Source organism: Hylobates moloch, unplaced genomic scaffold (genome assembly GCF_009828535.3).
Source record: "Hylobates moloch isolate HMO894 unplaced genomic scaffold, HMol_V3 SCAFFOLD_15, whole genome shotgun sequence".
NCBI classification, from domain to species: domain Eukaryota; kingdom Metazoa; phylum Chordata; class Mammalia; order Primates; family Hylobatidae; genus Hylobates; species Hylobates moloch.
In genome coordinates, this window is record NW_026652290.1 from 43,075,053 (window position 1) to 43,096,128 (window position 21,076).

The following is a 21,076-nucleotide window of genomic DNA, read 5'->3' on the forward strand; positions in this document are numbered from 1 at the left end:
AGAGGTGATTATGGTTTACAATATTGTGAATGTACTAAATGCCCCTGAATTGTTTACTTTAAAATGGTAGATTTTATGTTACTTGAATTTTGCCTCAATGATTTTTTTAAAATTAATGTAGTTTGTGGTTTGTTCCTCTTCATATATTGATTTGGCTTTGTATCATATACGATAACTGGGAGGTATCTGAGAAGTCTAGCTCAGTCCCTTTCAGGTCTTTTTTGGTATCTTTCAGTAAAACTCAGAAGTTTTTTATTTTCCTTTTTTTTGTTTGGTCTTTTTGGTTGTTGTTGTTCTTGTTGTTTTTGAGATGGAGTCTCACTGTGTCATCCAGGCTGGAGTGCAGTGGTGCACTCTTGGCTCACTGCAACCTCCACCTCCCGGGTTCAAGCGATTCTCCTGCCTCAGGCTCCAGAGTAGCTGAGACCACAGACACCATCACGCCTGGCTAACTCTGAAGTTTTAAAAACAAATCTCAAACATTTCTTGTTGAGGTTATCCTTATTTATTTATCTTAAATTATGGATGGGATTTTTAAATATTTTTAAATTGTTTACTGCTACACAGAAGAGCTATTGAGATTTGACTGTTTAGTTTATATTCAACTAGTATAATTATTAACCTGATTTTAAAATAACAGTGAGTTTCAGTTTTTCTGGATTTATGATAAACACTCTGTAAGCTGATATAAATACAGTTGACTTATTTTCCCTTGGTGATACAATACATTAAAAGGACCCTAAAATTGAGTATTGAAGCTGAGCTTTTGTATCCTTTGTCTGTTAGGAAAAATAGGGATGGATTAAATACTTCTAACTATAATCATTATATTTCTCTTCCTTTTTCCTAGCGTATCTCATTTTGATGCTCTGTTAAAGCCCTGGCTGTTTGTGCATTTTTCCTCTGCATTTTCCTCATCTACATATATAGATGATGGTGGAGACAGGAGGATCAGAGGAGGCTCAGAGGCAGCTGGGCTTCTAGCTTGGGGATTGGGAGCAGAGTGAAGCCCCTGACAGGGGATGGTACAGGTTAGGTGTGAGACAGGCTGAATTTGGGAGAGAACTGGCTGGCTGCCTCTGTTCACAGGTGGCCCTATCCTTAAAGATAAGGCAGGAGACATAGTTGTAGGGATGGGCTTCCCATGGAATTATGATGGTCCCTGCATTTGAGCTCAGATTCTCACCAATGCTTTTGTGGTATTGACAGCATACCTAACTTTTTGTATGTCAGGTTTTTGATAAATCAAGAATAGACTGATTTAAAAATATTTCTGCAGGAGTGTTTAAGAGTGTACATGAGATATGCAATTTCTAAATGTTTGAGGGTCTTTTGAGTGCTTGAAGATAAACAAAGGCATTGTGACTTGAAAGTAGTAGTATTTTAGAATGCAAGTTCCTCCTGAAGTGTGTGTGATAAAGAGTTAAACTATTTTCAAAAATGAGGACTTGTGCAGCCCAACTCTGCAATGAAATACCATTTCCCACTGATTTGATCACACTCTTTTTCCGTAAGCCCTGCTTCTCCCCATATTCTGTGCTTGGCATGGTAATTAGGGACTTCCACCATCAGGGATGGGATGCTCCTGGCTATTCCCCGAGCTACACTTACCCACAGCATAGTTCTGTACATTTCTTGGCAGTGTGTGGCATGTACATTTAAGTGGTAGGATTTAGGGAAATCACATGCTAGGCAGTGCTATAGAGGAGGAGAATCAGCTGGGGTTGCTAGCTCTTAATTGAAGTTTAGTTGGAGGTTCAATGAGGTGAGACTGTTATGACAGATTTCAAAATGTAATGATAGGAAAATGAGGTGGGTTCATCAAAGTTGGAGTAAATACGGAGCAACAGCTCAGCAACTCAGCATGAAACAACAGCTACAAACCCTGAAAAAATACAGAGTAATTAAAATGTGCATTGTGCAGCCCTCCTTCTCAGTGGGTACCTTTCCAAGGAAAGCAATAACTTTATCGTGAAAAATATAAACACGAATTTGGAGATGTAAATTACATGCGTATTTTAATCTTGTTCATAAACATGGAAAGTTTTCAAAATGTAAATATAATCAAAGTAAGCACACAACTGCAGCTGAAACCAGATTTGAGAAAGACCTCAAGAAGGTAAACGTCCCCCAGATCCCCCAACCCCAACCCTACCTATCTACCTACACTTTCTGTATATTTGGAAAAGATAAGGTGGAATTCCATCCTCCTACTTCTGAGGACGCAAACCCTTACCCCTTATTTTTTAATGTCACAGAAGGGGTAGTAGATTTGACTTTTTCTCTCTACTTCCCCTCTCCTCTCTTCCCCCTTTGGTCTACACGTGTGGTGTTGGAGATTAGCTAGTGAGAGGCAATGATCAAGCGTTGAGTAATTTGCCAGGTGGAAAGGAGGAGGAAATTTACCCCAATACTATCTGCATTCTTTTATTTTCATACTGTGAGCATGCAAGTTACCTCTGCATGAGCCAGCTCTAGGGATTGAGCTGTGGGAGACAGCATGAGATAGTAGAGAACTCAATGAGCTGGTGTTGAAATGTGAGTGGATTCTGCCTCAACTGTGCCTTGCTGCCAGAATGATTTTTGGACAGAGCCCTTCACTTCTCTGAGCCACGGCATCTCCATCTGTTAAAGTCATTGACTTGGGCTGAAAGGAGCTCCAAGGTTCTTTCCCATTCAGATTTTCTACAATACTGTGGCCCGTGGATTCACTCCAATCTAAATGGGGTCCTGGAGATTCAAACCAATGTGGTACTCTTCTTGAGTCCCCAAGCATTTCTCAGTGTTCTGAAAAGACTCAAGAGGTTCCCCTGCTAAAGACTGTCCATGCTGTAATTTAAGGCCAGGACTTCCTGAGACTGTTGTTAGAAGTCTCTCATCCTGGCCTCACTTCTGCCGCCTCCTTAGCTTTACAAAGGGCCTTCCTAGTAGGGAATGACCTGATGTCTGTCCAGACCATCAAGGCTTCTGGTTGGAGCTGCCATAGAGATGACTTAGTGTAAAGATCCTACATCTATGTCTCCAGTGATGAGAGAAGTATCTAATCGGGCATCTATCCTGCATTTCTCTCTCAGTGCATTTCCTTATCAGAGTAGAATAGTTGAAATGTATAGGATTATAAGGGAGATAGTTATAAAAGCAACCTGTCATTTATATAAGCTACATCAAAAGAAATTAAAGTGTGATATTCAGGGAAGCTTAGCTTTAAGGAATCAAACCCGAAGTTCAATTTTAAGAGTATTTTTAGTATGCTGTTATATCTGGGTGATTCCACCAGGAGGACCTGAGATCAAGTTTTTCTTGATTAATTGTTTTGTGGTAGAAAACAGAAAGCACATTGAGAATTCAGCATTTGCCCTGCCCGCATATTACGCAGTAGGAAATGGTTGGGACTTAGAAGTAGGATAAAAGACATGATTAATGATATTCTGTAGGTTTGACAGTACATTTTCTAATTCAGACCACTCATTCCCACCATGAACGCCAAAGGAAATCCTTCCAAGTGACCATCAAGCCCCCTGGCCCGACTGAGACTTTCCTATATAACCTTTGTGATGGTCACCTCAGGCTTCCCCAGAAAAGGATCAGGTTCCAAAGGAGCTCTCTGATCCAGTTTTATCAGAGTGTCAGAATGGTGACGTTTCCAGAGCAGTCCCGGGGTAAGGAATTTGGAATGGGGAGTGAAAGCTTGTACTAAGTGTGTGGCCACCTGAAGCTTTTGGGAAAACAGAAGGAAGGATGAGTATAGGAAAAGGTGTGAAGTATTAGTGAAAGCATTGGTGTCATGATATCGAACACTATTTTTCTTGGCTTACAAGGATAGATATGCATGTTGTCTTCATGCACTACTAGTAGTGGTGGCCGTGCCTTGCACATTTTATTGTTGGTCTTTTAATGATGAGACTAGAATGAAGCAAAAAGATAACATTTCTGTTTTAACGAAAATTCACCAAATAATCCACAGGAAAATAAACCTCACCTAAAAGTTCCCAGACGATTGTATCAAAGACCTATACAAAAGAGCTAAAACTGTCTGTAAAACTCTTGAAAGAAAACAAACATAAAGGGAAATTTTCATGGCTTGAATTTAGCAATGGTTTCTTAGATATGATACTCAAAAGCTCAAACAGCTGAAAAAAAAAACGGGTAAATTGGACTTCATCAAAATTAAAGTTTTGTGCATCCATGAACACTACCAAGAGCGTGAAAAAACAACCCATAGAATGGAACAAAATATTTGTAAATTTATATACCTGCTAAGGGTCTTCTAATATGAGAATATAGAAAAAAACTCCTATAACAAAACAATAAAAAGACAACCCAATTACAACATGGGCAAAGTACTTGAATAAACATTTCTCCAAAGAAGATAAATAAATGTTCAGTAAACACAAGATGCTCAGCATCATTTGTCATTAAGAAAATGCAGATCTGGTGGCTCACGCCTGTAATCCCAGCACTTTGGGAGGCCAAGGCGGGCAGATCACAAGGTCAGGAGTTCAAGACCAGCCTGGCTAACATAGTGAAACCCCAACTCTACTAAAAATACAAAAATTAGCCAGGCATGGTGGCACACGCCTGTAGTTTCAGCTACTCGGGAGACTGAGGCCAGAGAATCACTTGAACCTGGGAGGCAGAGGTTGCTGTGAGCCAAGATCGTGCCACTGCACTCCAGCCTGGGTGACAGAGCAAGGCTCCGTCTCAAAAAAAAAGAAAAGAAAGAAAAAAAAGGAAATGCAGATCAAAGCCACAATGAGACATCATTTCTTATCCACTAGGATAGCTATTATAAAGTAGAATAAAATAGCAAGTATTGGTGAAAATGTGGAGAAATTAGAACCCTCATACATTGATGGTGGGAATGTAAAATGGTACAGCCACTGTGGAAAACAATTTGACAGTTCCTCAAAAAGTTAAAACAGGCCAGGCACGGTGGCTCGTGCCTGTAATCCTAGCACTTTGGGAGGCCGAGGCAAGGGGATTACCTGAAGTCAGGAGTTTGAGACCAGCCTGGCCAAGATGGTGAAACCCCATCTCTACTAAGAATACAAAAATTAGCTGGGCATAGTGGTGGGAGCCTGTAATCCCAGCTGCTCGAGAGGCTGAGGCAGAAGAATCGTCTGAACCCAGGAGATAGAGGTTGCAGTGAGCCAAGGTCGTGCCATTGCACTCCAGCCTGGGCAACAAGAGCGAAACTCCGTCTCAAAAAGAAAAGTTAAAACAGAGATTACCATATGGTAACTCTGTGTCGCTTGGGCAAGTTGTGTAAACTTCCTGGGCCTCAGGGCCTCAGATGGGAGACTTGGATAAATCCCCTAATTCTGGGTAGGAGAAGGTCTCGATCATGTGTGGGACCTTTTCTTTTTTCTTTTTTTTTAATTTTATTATTATTATACTTTAAGATTTAGGGTACATGTACACAATGTGCAGGTTTGTTACATATGTATACATGTGCCATCATGGTGTGCTGCATCCATTAACTTGTCATTTACATTAGGTATATCTCCTAATGCTATCCCTCCCTACTCCCCCCACCCCACAACAGTCCCCGGAGTGTGATGTTCCCCTTCCTGTGTCCATGTGTTCTCATTGTTCAATTCCCACCTATGAGTGAGAACATACAGTGTTTGTTTTTTTGTCCTTGCGATAGTTTACTGAGAATGATGATTTCCAGTTTCATCCATGTCCCTACAAAGGACATGAACTCATCATTTTTTATGGCTGCATAGTATTCCATGGTATATATGTGCCACATTTTCTTAATCCATTCTATTGTTGTTGGACATTTGGGTTGGTTCCAACTCTTTGCTATTGTGAATAGTGCCACAATAAACATACATGTGCATGTGTCTTTATAGCAGCATGATTTATAGTCCTTTGGGTATATACCCAGTAATGGGATGGCTGGGTCAAATGGTATTTCTAGTTCTATATCCCTGAGGAATCGCCACACTGACTTCCACAATGGTTGAACTAGTTTACAGTCCCACCAACAGTGTAAAAGTATTCCTATTTCTCCACATCCTCTCCAGCACCTGTTGTTTCCTGACTTTTTAATGATGGCCATTCTAACTGGTGTGAGATGGTATCTCATTGTGGTTTTGATTTGCATTTCTCTGATGGCCAGTGATGATGAGCATTTTTTCATGTGTTTTTTGGCTGCATAAATGTCTTCTTTTGAGAAGTGTCTGTTCATGTCCTTCGCCCACTTTTTGATGGGGTTGTTTGTTTTTTTCTTGTAAATTTGTTTGAGTTCAATGTAGATTCTGGATATTAGCCCTTTATCAGATGAGTAGGTGGCGAAAATTTTCTCCCATTTTGTGGGTTACCTGTTCACCCTGATGGTAGTTTCTTTTGCTGTGCAGAAGCTCTTTAGTTTAATTAGATCCCATTTGTCAATTTTGGCTTTTGTTGCCATTGCTTTTGGTGTTTTAGACATGAAGTCCTTGCCCACGCCTATGTCCTGAATGGTATTGCCTAGGTTTTCTTCTAGGGTTTTTATGGTTTTAGGTCTAACATGTAAGTCTTTAATCCATCTTGAATTAATTTTTGTATAAGGTGTAAGTAAGGGATCCAGTTTCAGCTTTCTACATATGGCTAGCCAGTTTTCCCAGCACCATTTATTAAATAGGGACTCCTTTCCCCATTGCTTGTTTTTGTCAGGTTTGTCAAAGATCAGATAGTTGTAGATATGTGGCATTATTTCTCAGGGTTCTGTTCTGTTCCATTGATCTATGTCTCTGTTTTGGTACCAGTACCATGCTGTTTTGGTTACTGTAGCCTTGTAGTATAGTTTGAAGTCAGGTAGTGTGATGCCTCCAGCTTTGTTCTTTTGGCTTAGGATTGACTTGGCGATGCGGACTCTTTTTTGGTTCCATATGAACTTTAAAGTAGTTTTTTTCCAATTCTGTGAAGAAAGTCATTGGTAGCTTGATGGGGATGGCATTGAATCTATAAATTACCTTGGGCAGTATTGATTCTTCCAACCCATGAGCATAGAATGTTCCTCCATTTGTTTGTATCCTTTTTTATTTCGTTGAGCAGTGGTTTGTAGTTCTCCCTGAAAGGTCCTTCATGTCATGTATGGGACGTTTTCAAGCCTCACATATCTTCCTTCAGCCTGGTGCCTTATTCGAGTGAAGGGTAGAGTGTTTCAAAGGAAACACTGTACCCCAGGACAAGGAATGAGCTGGCAGACACAGGGCATGGAGAGTGTGATGGCACGGTCACTGGTAGAGCCTTCGTGATATTTTTTAATGTCCTAGTGCTGATTCTGATGAGCCTCATGCCCCTCAGAACTGCAGGAAGTAAACTCATTCATTTATTCATTCACCTACCACCAGCCAATAGTTATTGGGTGTGCCCCATGCTGTGTGGAGCATGGTACTGGAAGACAGGGAGCCCTGGAATGCAGGGAGCTGATGTTTTAGAGGGAGGAGATATTACTGGAGACTTCACTATTGAATTGAAGTCGTGGTGAGGACTCTGAAGAAGTGGAGGCTGCTGGGGGCAAACACTCTAGGGTCAGGGTGACTGCTCTGAGGAAGCTGTGGATAAGCTGCTGTTCGAAGGATGACTTAACTAGGAATTAACTAGGAAATTAATTCCTAGGAATTAATTTAGGAAATTAATTCCTAGGAATTAATTTAGGAAATTAACTACAAAAACCAGGAAAGGTGCAGATAGCATTCCTGGTAGAGAGAGAACAGTGAGAAGGAAGGGAGAGTGGCCTTGGAGAAGAGACTGGGGAGAAAAGCTTCATTCCAGGATGTCACAGTGGCATCTACTCTCAGGCTGACATCCTTGAATTGTAGGACCAAGAGAAGTGATCTCCCTGAGACCACAGGTAGGCACTTTCACCAGCGTCTACTGCTTCTGTGTCCCCACAAACCCACATGCTGCACTCTTGGCTGTGTAGCCAGCAGGACCCATGCAGTATCTCTGGAACTTAAAACACTCCCCAGAGTCGGCTGTGACCTGAAGCCACTGCACCTCGGAAAATCTGCACAGCACAGGGCAGCCTGAGTGACAGAACAAGTGACTTGAGCGTGACGCCCCACATGCCAGGCCAACATCCAGAGGATGTTTCTCTTTTTGATCTTTCAGTTTTCTGCCTATCAAACCAGTAAACCAAGGCTTTGAGGACGATGAAATACCAGACTTTTACTTAAGCCGTAGCAACCATTGTGGTACTTGGTAGGCCCACGGCATGTATTTGGTGGATAAATTGGATCCACTGTTGTAGCGGAGGCCACAGTTTCCACACGTTAATGGCACCCAAGGTGAATGGAGCTCATAGCTGCAGGTCATGTTCTGTACCCCTAGGAGCCCGCCCCGCTTAAAGTGGGGTGGTTAGAGGGGCCACAGTTGAGTCTCTGGGGTGCGTGTGTGGTGCTCCAGCCAGAGAAGTGGGGGGCAGCAGCCACAGTGGGAGCCGGCTGTTAGGGAAAGGAGCCTGTCTGCCAGTCCCAGGTCAGGCATCCCCTCAACCTGTAACTCGCTGAATTTTTTTGTTGTCAGGGGGGTGCTAATTTGGAACCTTGCATGTCTTCTGTGTGGTCATCAATCTATTCCATCAGGCTTAATTTTTTTTTTCTTTGCTTTCAGGAGAGTAGATCTGGAGAAACCAACAGCTGTGTTGAAGAAATAATCCGGGTAAGATTATTCTTTAAACAGTCTTATCAATCTGTGCGACATAGACTCTAAATAGAAAGGAAACCTGCGGCTCCATGATAAAGGAGCCCATAGTCTGTTTGACATTTACCTTTTCTGAGAGTAGTCACATAAGTTTTTGAAACAACACTTCTGTTAGCAATCTAGGAGCTGCACCCCCTTTGGGCACCTCTGCACAGGCTGAGGTGACACCCTATTAAAGTGATCAGCTGGAAGACAGAAGAACAGAATTTAGATGAAAAATATGCTGGTGCTCACATGTGGATGCCCCATTTATCACCCTGCTATTTAAAAGCATCCTTTAATAGTCTGTACTTTTTTGGAGTCAGGCAGGGGTTGCCTGGTTATTTTTCCTGTAAACTTAATTGGAATCAGAAGCACTTGACAAAGAGGTAATGGTCAGGATCTGCAACTGTTATTTCTCTATTGTTTCACATGTTATTTTCCCTGTCACCCTCTGTGAGCCCGTCCTTTTCATCACCATTGTGTCTAGTGCGGGTTCCCTCCCTGAACCAGTTTCGTGCCCAGATTGACTTAGGTTGGGCTGTTCCACCACATCAGTGTTTTCCCAAATATTCAGACATATAATCAGGATGTCATCATCCACCCATATTTTTTCTTCACTCATATTTTTTCAGGGGAGTTACCTAATAATTTATAGTTCTCAAAAAGCTGATACTACACTGGGCAAAACACCAAGACAAATTAGGCCAGATGGTATGAATTTTACTGTAAAGAAAAAAAAACACTTTATTTTAATTTAATATGGCCCTTTCTTTTGGACATCCTACACACTTTTTTTTGAATTGCTAGTGAATTACAGTAATACAATTACTTGGGTTAAAATTTTACATTGACAACTATTTTAAAAAGCCAGATGTTTTTCTTTCTGTAAAGCATTATTTCATAAATAAATCTAAGTCTCAAGTTGACCAGAATAACTAATTGAGGTGTGATTTGTTAAATTCATAATGATTTTTTTTCTGGCAGAGATTTATAGAGAAAGCAGTTGTCAAAACAGGCAGCTTCATTTCTGGTATTTAAGTATATGTTAAATAAAATACATAGTATATTTTATATCTATATTGTCTCTATTCTGGGGCTTTGTTTCCAGTTAAAGAACAATCAACATAAGATGCTGATATAACTTTTCCTATTTTTCTCTTTCAACATACTTTCATGTTTGCAGTTCACATATTCCATTTGTAAGCCATCTTCCTTTGATCGGTTATGGTGTTTATGTCCACAAAAGGATAATACCAGAACACACCAATCCCCTCTTTGGTTTCCCTAAGTAGAAAAATTCTACCTTCTTATTCTCTCTTGGCCCTTCTGAGGATATCGAAGAAATCCATCCTTTGACCTTCCTATTCTCTTCTCCATACAAGGCTTGAAGTTTGAATAAAGACTTGAGTAATTCACACACCAAAAGGATAGAGTTTAGGTAAAGCAAAATTCAATTTGAATAAAACTGAGTGTCACAATCAAGAGCTCATTCAGCTTTATAGTTATTGTTTTCTAAAGAGAGCTGATGAGAGCCTCATGGCCCCTCGCCCCAGTCCTCCCCTCCCTCCCACCGCCAGTGCTGCACCTGTGCCACAACCCTCTTCGGAAGAGGCCTGAAACAAAGGGAGAACATGGACCCACCGGATCACAGATTTGTGTCCATATGCAAGGCTGAAGTCTGCATGTGTGTGCAAGAGGACAGTGGAGATGGTGGCTGGATTAGGAGGCAGCTGAGCTCCAAATTCCACTATTCCTAGCCGATGAGCAGCAGTCAGGAGGGGAGGTGGGATGGACGAGGAGGAAAGAGAGATGATGGTGGCACTAGTTGAGCCTGGAGCTTTTTACTCTGTCTCCCTACTTGTCAGCCTAAGGCGTTAGTAGTAGTAGTTGGTATTTGGGACGCTCCTAGGGGATCGCGTTAGTGTTCCCAGTGTTTCCTGGAATGGCTTTCTGTCTATGCCTGCGTCACTGACATTAGTCATTCTCCAAGATCCTCTGCCCCCTTCACCTCCAAACACAAGCACAGGACTCTTGGTTACCGCCCATAGTATTTGTTGTGTATCTGTCACACACCAGGCTTCCTCCAAGATTGTGGCTCCAAGGAGAGGGAAAGCCAGAATGGTTGGTGAGTAGGTAGATAAAGCTAAGCAGGAGAGGCAGACAGAGCTAGGTCGTAGATCCTGTAAGATGTGGATCAGCTGAGCATTTGAGCAGAGTGATGTGATCACATTAGCAGTTTAAATGCACCACTCTGGCTGCTATGGAGAGGGATCCACAGGGAAAAGGGGAAGCATGAGGGAGTGGGAGGCTGTTGCAGGAGTCCAGACCAGAGATGCTTGGTGGTGCGCTCACGGCCATGGGAAACATTAGGGGAGATCCTGGTTTGCGGGAAGGGCAGAAATCATAAATTCATTTTTAGACATGATGAGTTTGGCGTGCATTTGGGACACTCAAGTAAACACAGAGAACATAGCACAACATATTGGAGGTCAGGAGGTCAGAGCAGAGGTCTGAGGTGTTAGACCAACATTTTGGATTAATTAGCATGCCATTGGTAATAACACCGTAGAAATAGGTAAATTTTTCTGGAGAGAGACTAGAGACTGAGGAACAGTGAGAATCTAAATTCTGACTTTTAGAGACTAAGGGAAGGAATAGCCACTGGCAAGGGGAAGTGAGAGGGAGTGACAAGAAAAGTGGAGGGAAAATTATGCAGTGAAAAGTCATGGAATCCAAGGAATGAGATTCAAGCTCAATGGTGTTCAGAGTTTCTGAGAGGACGAGAAAGATGAGGATCTAAAACCACACAATGTTGGCACATGGATACATATGTAACAAACCTGCACATTGTGCACATGTACCCTAAAACCTAAAGTATAATAATAAAATAAAATAAAATAAAAATAAATAAAAATAAAACCACACAATGGATTAGACCACAGAAACGTTGCTGGTGACCTTTGCAAGTGCCCTTTTTGTGGAGTAGAGGGGGCAGAAGCCAAACTCGAGAAAACAGAAAATGCAGTCAGTGAATTTAGAGACTTCTTGGGAGGAAAGGCTGTAACTTCCCTTCAGCTCCCTTTCCAATTGCAATACGTCCCTCATACAATAACAACCACCAAGTGATGAAGAGCTGACATTGACTGAGCATGCATTATGTGTGAGGCACAGTTCTAAGCTGTGATTTAACCCTCACAGCTGCTTCATGAGGTAGGCATTGGTAACATTCCCATTTTACAGATGAAGAAACTGAAGTGAGGAGAAATTAAACACAACTTGCTCAAGGTCACACAGCTAGCAAGTGGTAGAGCTGGGATTCTAATGAAGATGCCTTGCACAGCAACCTCTCTTAACTATTGTGCTGACTTACTAGATGAAGACATCCCCCTGGCTCATTAATGAAACCACTCAGGCAATTCATTGTGAATGGGAGGTTTCCCGTTTCTACCTGTTTATGATGCAGAAGTGCCAGATCATGCATTTATGCACTTAAATTCAGAGGTTTTATAGCCAGTGTTATCAACCTCATCTTTAACTTCTTCCTCTCTCCTCCTTATTTTTGCTGAGGTGACTGTTTTCAAGTTATTTGAATATTACATTGTGTTCTAACATATAATTATTTTTTATCCTTACTCAGTTTTATTCCTGGGACCTAATAAATCTGTGCGTTATTGCAAAATTCTCTTAACTGAGGGAGAAATTAAAACAGAGTTCTGTGAGGATGGGCGATCAGGGCTAGAAGCTTTCATGGCTGACATACATTTGTAACAGGCAGTTTTCTAAGTTACACTCTGTTTTATCCTTAAAGGTTCCAGTGCTGTAATACTTAGGTGCTTTTCATAGCATTATCCATTAACATAGAATGGCATTAACATTTGTTCAGCAAATAAAATTGGTTTATAACTTAATGGGTGGGAGTGCTGGGCTGGAATCTAGGATGTACAGTTTTTATGCAAGACAGCTTTACATGGCATTTGTTGAAGACACTCATAACATAGAGTGCCTTTGTGATAAGAGACCAGTGTTTGAGATTCTGGTTTGGACTTAAGGAATGAATTTAGAGACAATTTCAGTGCAACATCTGAGCAGATTACTTTCTTGGCTCTCATCATCTTTAGCCACTAATTTAATTCCAGTGTGCTGCAAAATATTCTTAGGGAATATTTACTTAGAGTTGCATTTTGTTTATCTGAAGGGGGTAAGTAGTACTTGTTTAAACTTTGGAGACCTCAGCCAGTTTCCTGACATTATAGTGGAACAAACTTGAGGCAAATAAAGGGAACTCATTTTTTCCTTGGTTTCCAAGAAACTCAGGAGCATCCTGGATGGGATGATTTCCAGTTGTGGTCCTGGGAGATTTGTGAGTTGAGGGCACTGACTTGGGAAATGCACATCACGATAGCCCCTCACATGTGCAGACCCCGGATGGTGGGACAAGAGAAGCCTTGTGCTCACAAATATCAATCAAATGAAAACATACTCGCCATTCTATGCCTACCAGAAGGTAGAGAACAAAGAGGTAACTTGTTTTCAGTGACCTATTTGGGTCATTTGCAGAGGGGGACCTAGGTCAAATCTTCCCTGCTTCAGACAGGCAGGCTTTTTTTTCTAGCTCATACTGTTTCCTTTATAAGTTATTTCATTTGTTTCCAAGAGCAAAGATTTCATCATTAGTGATGAAATGAAGCTCACCAATGGCAAAATCAATCCAGGTGTAACTGTAGAGGTGCGCCATTAATATATCCCATTACTTGTTGTAGCAAAATAAACTCAAAAGTCAGCCCAATGGAGGGCTAGAGAAATTCACTGAGAAACACCTACAATAAGTCTAACCAAGATAAGTTAGTTGACTTGGTAGTCCTGTGTTTTCTTTTTGCATTTAGCCATCTGAACGGTTAGGGACAGAAATACCACACTTTTATATCTCATTTTATATCTGTGAGATTAATTGTTCATAAATGCTATTATGATAATCCTTTGGGGTGAAACCGAAAGCCCTTCCTAAATGGCTTCACTTCTACCTGCTAAGGGCACCCTGGTGCCTGCAAGCTGTGGCCAACAGCTTGCCACTATGTTGTAGGGCCCTGTGACTACAATCTGTGGAGTTGGCAGTGACTCTGGAGGCGTTCATTTTCTAGCAGAGGTGGGACAAGAGACCACCTTAATTCAGAATCTGTTCTGAGCCAAGAGGCTTTGGGGTGATGGGTAAAGGAACACTGGAAGTCCAGAACCTCCTGTTGAGAATGAACAGCCTCACCCTTTGGTATTTACCTGTTTCATTTTGATGCACGTCATTAGAAATCACAAAGTTGTTTGCAGAACCATATGCCTAGAAGATGAAGGACATGTTAGCAGCCCAAGCATCTAAAAGTCTGTGAGATTATAACTTCTGCCCTAACAGTAAAAAGTGGGTTCTGATACCACAGTCAATATCTTTTCATGGGGCATTTGTCAATATTTTACTGCGAAGGTTTCATAGTTTCTTGGAGATACTTGGAGAACTTCAGCACTACACTAGAGGACCAAGGCAAGTAGGTCAAATAGAAGTAGATGTACTCAGTACCTTCGAACACCTGCCACATGCAGAAGGCACTGAGCAGGTGGGATTAGTGAGTTAGAGGAGGAATGCAGGGGAGAAAACAAATAGAGGTGTGCCTCTTTCAACAGCAGTACGTCCTTGAAAGGTGATTTGCAGAGAGTCCAGCCCCAGCAACACAAAACAAGAGGGTAGAAGGGTGGGATTGGAGCTGAGAGATAACAACCTTACTGGTCTCGTATGTGTGTGGGCCATTGGAGTACACATTGTCATCCATATAGTCCATTCGCATTTTCGTAACATCTTTATAGTTTTTTCTTCTTTATATTTTAGTGAGCATTTTCAAAAAATAAGGGCTTAAATGTAGATCACATAGAACAATAAGTGCAAATTCTTATCTTTATCCATGAATGAGGTTTTCGATTGCAGTGTTTTTAATTGTACGGAGTTGAAAATGTTAATACATGTCAAATCATAGTATCTATCAGTACCTTCAAATGTGTAAATTCCCCAAACACTTATTTTCAATCTGGGTTTCATTTGAGTGTTCTTCTCCAGCAGTGAAATGCTAGTGTTCAGTACTAGCCAGCTAACCTGGTTTATGTCATTTGTTAACTTTATTTAAGAGAACCAATGCAATTTTATTTTTTCTTTCTTGTTCCCATACTTAATATCACCATTCGTATTCATCAGACTTTGAAAACTTACTGGAGATGAGAACTGAAGATTACTTTTATAGTTATTATATTTTAAGGCATTTAAAAGGGTTTTTAGAATGCTAATTAAGAAGCATACAGCAGATGCTCAAATAACATCATTTCATTCAACTTTGTTTTGTTATAAGGTTGATGAGAAAAAAACCCAATTCCCATCCAGGGCCACCATGTGTGGAGCCTGTACATTGTCCCCAAGTCTGTGTGGGTTTTCTCTGGGACTCCAGTTTCCTCTTACATCCCAAAGATGTGCCCTTTAGGTTCACTGGCATGTCTTCACAGTCCTAGTGTCAGTGAGTGTGGGTGTATGTGAGTGTGCCTTGCCAGGGGTTGGCTGGCGTCCTGACCAGAGCTGGCGCCCACCTTTCTCCAACCACCCACCCCACTGAACTAGGATAAGCGGCCTGAAAATGAATGAATTAATAGAAATGATTCTAACATACAAATCATCAAGTCTACAATAGTCATACAGATGCACAACAATAAACAGCGTGGTATGAAAGCACTAGGTGAGCAGGCCCTGTTGTGATTGTCTTTGTTTTATTTTGTTTTTGTTTTTGTTTTTTTGAGACAGAGTCTCACTCTGTCACCCAGGCGGGTGTACAGTGGCACAGTCTCAGCCTCCTGGGTTCAAGCAATTCTCCTGCCTCAGCCTCCCGAGTAGCTGGGTTACAGTCACCTGCCACCACACCTAGCTAATTTTTGTATTTTTAGTAGAGAAGGGTTTTCACCATGTTGGCCAGGCTGTTCTCGAACTCCTGACCTCAGGTGATCCACCTGTCTCGGCCTCCCAAAGTGCTGAGATTACAGGCATGAGCCATCGCGCCTGGCACATGATTATCTTTAAACTTCGTGGCAGGAGGAGGTGCTCCTTACAATTTTTGCTTTGCAGACGTTTATTCCTTGATGGAAACCACCACCACTACAACTGCAGTCACTCACTTATTCACCAAGAATGGTGTAAGTAATTATCTTACTTGGTTATTTTATTTTATTTTTATTTATTTATTTTTTTTTACTTTAAGCACTGGGATACATGTGCAGAATGTGCAGGTTTGTTACATAGGTATACATGTACCATGTTGGTTTGCTGCACCCATCAACCGGTCATATAGGTTTTGAGCCCTGCATGCATTAGGTATTTGTCCTAATGCTCTCCCTCCCCTTGCCCTCCACCCTCTGATAGGCCCAGGTGTGTGATGTTCCCCTCCTTGTGTCCATGTGTTCTCATTGTTCAACTCCCACTTATGAGTGAGAACATGTGGTGTTTGGTATTCTGTTCCTGTGTTAATTTGCTGAGAATGATGGCTTCATCTATGTCCCTGCAAAGGACATGAACTCATCCTTTTTATGGCGGCATAGTATTCCATAGTGTATATATGCCACATTTTCTTTATCCAGTCTATCATTGATGAGCATTTGGGTTGGTTCCAAGTCTTTGCTATTGTAAATAGTGCTGCAGTAAACATACTTGTGCATGTGTCCTTATAGTAGAGTGATTTATAATCCTTTGAGTATATACCCTGTAATGGGATTGCTGGGTCAACTGGTATTTCTGGTTCTAGATCCTTGAGGAATCGCCACAATGTCTTCCACAATGGTTGAACTAATTTATACTCCCACCAACAGCGTAAAAGCATTCCTCTTTCTCCACAGCCTCGCCAGCATCTGTTTCCTGACTTTTTAATGATCTCCATTCTAACTGGCCTAAGATGATATCACATTGTAGTTTTGATTTGCATTTCTCTAATGACCAGTGATGATGAGCTTTTTTTCATATGTTTGTTGGCTGCATAAATGTCTTCTTTTGAGAAGTGTCTGTTCATATCCTTTGCCCACTTTTTGATGAGGTTGTTTTTTTCTTGTAAATATGTTTCAGTTCCTTGTAGATTCTGGATATTAGACCTTTGTCAGATGGGTAGCTTGCAAAAATTTTCTCCCATTTTGTAGCTTGCCTGTTCACTCTGATGATAGTTTCTTTTGCTGTGCAGAAGCTCTTTAGTTTAATTAGATCCCATTTGTCAATTTTGGCTTTTGTTACAATTGCTTTTGGTGTTTTAGTCATGAAGTCTTTGCCCATGCCTATGTCCTGAATGGTATTTTTCTTACTTGTTTTATTAATATTTCTTTAATGTATGTGTAGCTCACATTTTTTCAGTGTTTAATATTAAAAGTGTTTGGACCTTATGGAGAAGTTTGGTGATGTTTCTGTGATCAGAAATGTGCTGTAAGAACTTAACTCTCGTTTCTATCAAAATTAGCCTATGGTAAAACTGCTTTTATTATATAGCATTTCACTTAGAAGCCTCAGTTTCAAAAACCCTATTGATGACATTAAGTGAGGACTTACTGTAGAGACACCAAAATATCTGCTGACGTGATATTAGTACTTAAAATATGAAAGCAAATAAGATTCTACTAAAAGTATCTTTGGAGTGTGAATGTGTGTACATGTGTGATGTGTGTGTGTAATTCTTGTGCCATAAAATCCCTAGCATGAAGGGCTCTGTGAACTTCAGCTCTACCCAACATTTTTAACTTTTCACTCTGACCTAGGAATTCCATCAGGCAGCTAGTTCTTGCAAACAGGTCCTCGAGTATAAGCCACCAAAGACCTTTCAGTCCCATTACAGCCTCCATCAAATTCCCTAAGGGCACTTCAGTGTTTCTCCTCAAAAGCCTTGCTGGTTTCAGCCTGTGGCTGGGATTGTTATACTGAGTCATGGCCCCCTTTGGAAGTGGGTCCGTCTCGTGGTGGTCTCTGCTAGCTCGCTACATGTTCATGCTTGCTGCCTTGCTTGTCCACTCTCTGGTCTGCACTGCTCCTGAGTCGCTCCAGGACTGACAGGATGGAGTCCAGGCTGCTTATCTCCAGCAGCCAGTGCTGGAGGCCTGGATCGCGGACCCCTCCAGGCAGCCAGCCGGTTGTGACCTCTGCTTTATGCTGATCTCACTGCCAGGGCAGGATCACAGTAACCAAACTATGCTGTCTTCCTTGAAGGGTGACTTTCTCCCGCTGGAGCTCACCATCAATGCGATATTCACCAGCATTACTGACTTGGAGGGTATCCTTCAGTCATTTTACCATTGACTTTATCAACCCCCTCAGGAACCTGTAAGACACTTTTCTCCCAATTGTTCCCGTATGAAATTCTAATACCACAGAGATACCGCATGTCTGTTTGTATATGGTATGTGAGTCTGTGCTTTATACACAGAGTAAGGTTTTCTCATCCCCAAGAACCAATTTTGTCAGGTGCCCATTGGGAGTGCCTGTCTTAGACCATCCCTGCTTGCTGCACACCTGTAACACCAGCACCTCCTTGTCACTCTCCTCGTCACCCTCCGCAGATGCTTCACCTTCTCTGTCCCCAAAGAGATGGATGCCATCCAGTGGGCACTCCTGGGCCAGTGGTATCAGTCACTGTGCCGGGCTCTGTTCTCGGCGCTGGGGGTACAGGGGTGAGTGAAACAGGCGCTACTGAAGCCAGCACAGGAGCGAGCACTTCCTCTCTCTGCCCTCTTCTAACCTCTGTCTCTCTGGTAGTGTCTCATTCTCAGTAAACACATACAGATTCTTTCCATCATATGTGTGTGTACATATATATGTATATATGTATATATATGTATGTGTGTGTATATACATATATATATATATATATATATATCTTCAGTGCTACATTGCTTGCAGCTCTTTATTCCTTCCTAACTAGACTCTCCAGACCAAAGTCTCTCTGCGTCTTCACTTTCATTTCCCCTTCAACCAACTGCCATCTCTCCCACCACCTTCCTTCCTGAAATGGCTTTTACTGGGGTCACCACCCCAGGCTTGCTTATCAGAAGTACGGAGAGCATTTCCCCATGTAATCTCTGGCAGGCATTTGATGTTGCTGACTGCAGGATCCACGTGAAAATGCTCATGCCCTTGGTGTCCTTGTCACACCCTCCTGGGTTCACCCACTTTGTGGTCCTTTCTCCTGGGTCTCCTCCGTGGACCTGTCTTCCTGTAAGTCCCCCTTGATGTTGGTGTTCCTCAGGGTCCCGTCCTGACTCTTCTCTTCTCACATGCTGTACTTCCATGGTGACTGGTAACATCTGTGTGGGGATGGGTCTCAAGTGTGTCTCAAACCCAGCTCTGTTTCCTGAACTTCCTGTCACCTGCCCAGCGGCCACCAGATTGCTCCACTTAGATGTGTCATGGACACCTGCACCTTAACTCATCTCACACCTCTGCCGGCTTCTCCTGCAGGTTGGATTATCTTCATTCCCCGGCTGTCCACGCTGTTGGGTTCTTCTTCTCCCTCACACTCACCATGTTCAGTTCCTCACCAAGCCTGTCAGCTCTGTCTCCCTCCAATGGGTCCACTTCTCTTCACCTCCAGCTATCTCCTTGTTCATCCACCATCCTTTTCCTACACGACTCCAGAGACCTGCTTGCCAGCCCTCTGCCTCCCACCAGTCTCCACGATGGAGGCAGAATCCACTTTCCAAAGCATAGGTTTGCTGGAAACCTGTTCGTGGCTCTCCCCTGGGTTCAGGATAGAGTCGGGCCAGAGACCCCCAGACGTGGTTTGCGGAGTCGCACATGCTGTGGCCGTGCGTATGCTTCCAGACTCATCTTTCACCACGTTGCCCCTCACACTCCATGCTGCACTTCTGCAGGCGTAACCACTGCTCTCACCATCACCTCTGGGTGCACCTCCTGCTCTTCCCCACCCCGGGCACATGCTCTGCCTACCCCTGACCACACATTTAGCTGACCGACTCCTGCATATCTTCCAAGCCTCACTAGAGATGTCACTCCCTCCAGGAAGCCTTTGTGATTCCCAAAGTCTGAGTTAGAGGTTCCTCTTCCATGTCTGCCAGTTACCCTTTATTCTTATTACTACACTTAATATGTAATGGTCTTTCTTATTTTCTCCTGGGCTGTTGTTATCTACCTCCAGGGGTGAGCACGATGACCGGCACATAGTTGATGTTTAATAAAAAGTGAATAAATGGCCAGACAGGGTGGCTCACGCCTGTAATCCCAGCACTTTGGGAGGCCAAGGCAACTGGATCACCTGAGGTCAGGAGGTCGAGACCAGCCTGGCCAACATGGTGAAACCCCGTCACTGCTAAAAATACAAAAATTAGCTGGGCATGGTGGCAGGTGACTGTAATCCCAGCTACTCAGGAGGCTGAGGCAGGAGAATCACCTGAACCTGGGAGGCAGAGGTTGTAGTAAGCCGAAATCGCACCACTGCACTGCAGCCTGGGTAAGAGAGTGAGACTCCATCTCAAAAAATTTAAAAAAAAATTTTCAGTGAATAAATGGATGAAGAATAATAAATGAATGATTTTGACCCCTTGCTCTTCACCCTTTTGTCCTTCTAGTCCTGAAGCAAATGGTTCAAGTTACCATCCCCTAAAACATCAGCTCTCCAAGGACTGCCAAGACTGTTGTGCTACCTGGAAGCATTAGAACACATTGTACAATTGGCACAAATGCAAGAGAGAAGAAAATTCACATGCTAACCCCTGAGGGCTAGAAACAGGAGGGAGTGCAGCAGCTCCTGCTAAAGTGTGTGTCAGAAAACTCAGACCTTTTGTATCTGCCACTTTTATCCTGAGTATCTTTCATGAGACTGAGCCTTTCATTTTGATAGGTAATGAATTTTTACAAGTTGAAGAAATCAAGCTAATACATTTGGAGGGTTAATTTGGTTAATTACCATGTTGCTGCTGGTAGAATCAAGGGCTGGAAGTCAAAACTGTTTCCCCTGCTAATATGCTCTGTGTAAAGCAGTTCTTGGAACAATTAAAACACATCTATCCAAAGTGATCAACTCGAGACATACATTTTAAATTTGTATTTATTATCGTGAAAATCACATACAGTGTCCTCTGTTATTTTTTCAAATTAAGGGTTGTGAAATTACACTGATTTGCTGCAAATTACTATTGTACACACACAGATCTTAGAAAATAATTTCTAAGGTAGAAAATGATCATTTGAGGATGAAAGCAATATAAGCCTTGAAAAATTAGAACATCTATCTAGATAATAATCATATATTTTAAATAAGACGTAATTACCTTCTTATAGTCTTGTAATCATTTAGTTTATTATAACCTAAAAAACCTCAGAAACCTAATTTCTCCTTTG

The 21,076-nt window shown here is 42.1% G+C and overlaps 1 protein-coding gene across 5 annotated transcripts in view; it reads left to right on the plus strand.

Moving 5' to 3' along the window:
* The window catches only part of AFF3 (ALF transcription elongation factor 3), a 611,721-nt gene that overhangs the window by 298,306 nt on the left and 292,339 nt on the right, over positions 1-21,076 (plus strand). For all 5 annotated transcript variants that reach the window (XM_058429074.1, XM_032176529.2, XM_032176532.2 and 2 more), the window contains one exon: positions 8,608-8,655. In XM_058429074.1, coding sequence (XP_058285057.1) covers positions 8,608-8,655 — 48 coding nt within the window. The remainder of the gene's footprint in view (positions 1-8,607; positions 8,656-21,076) is intronic.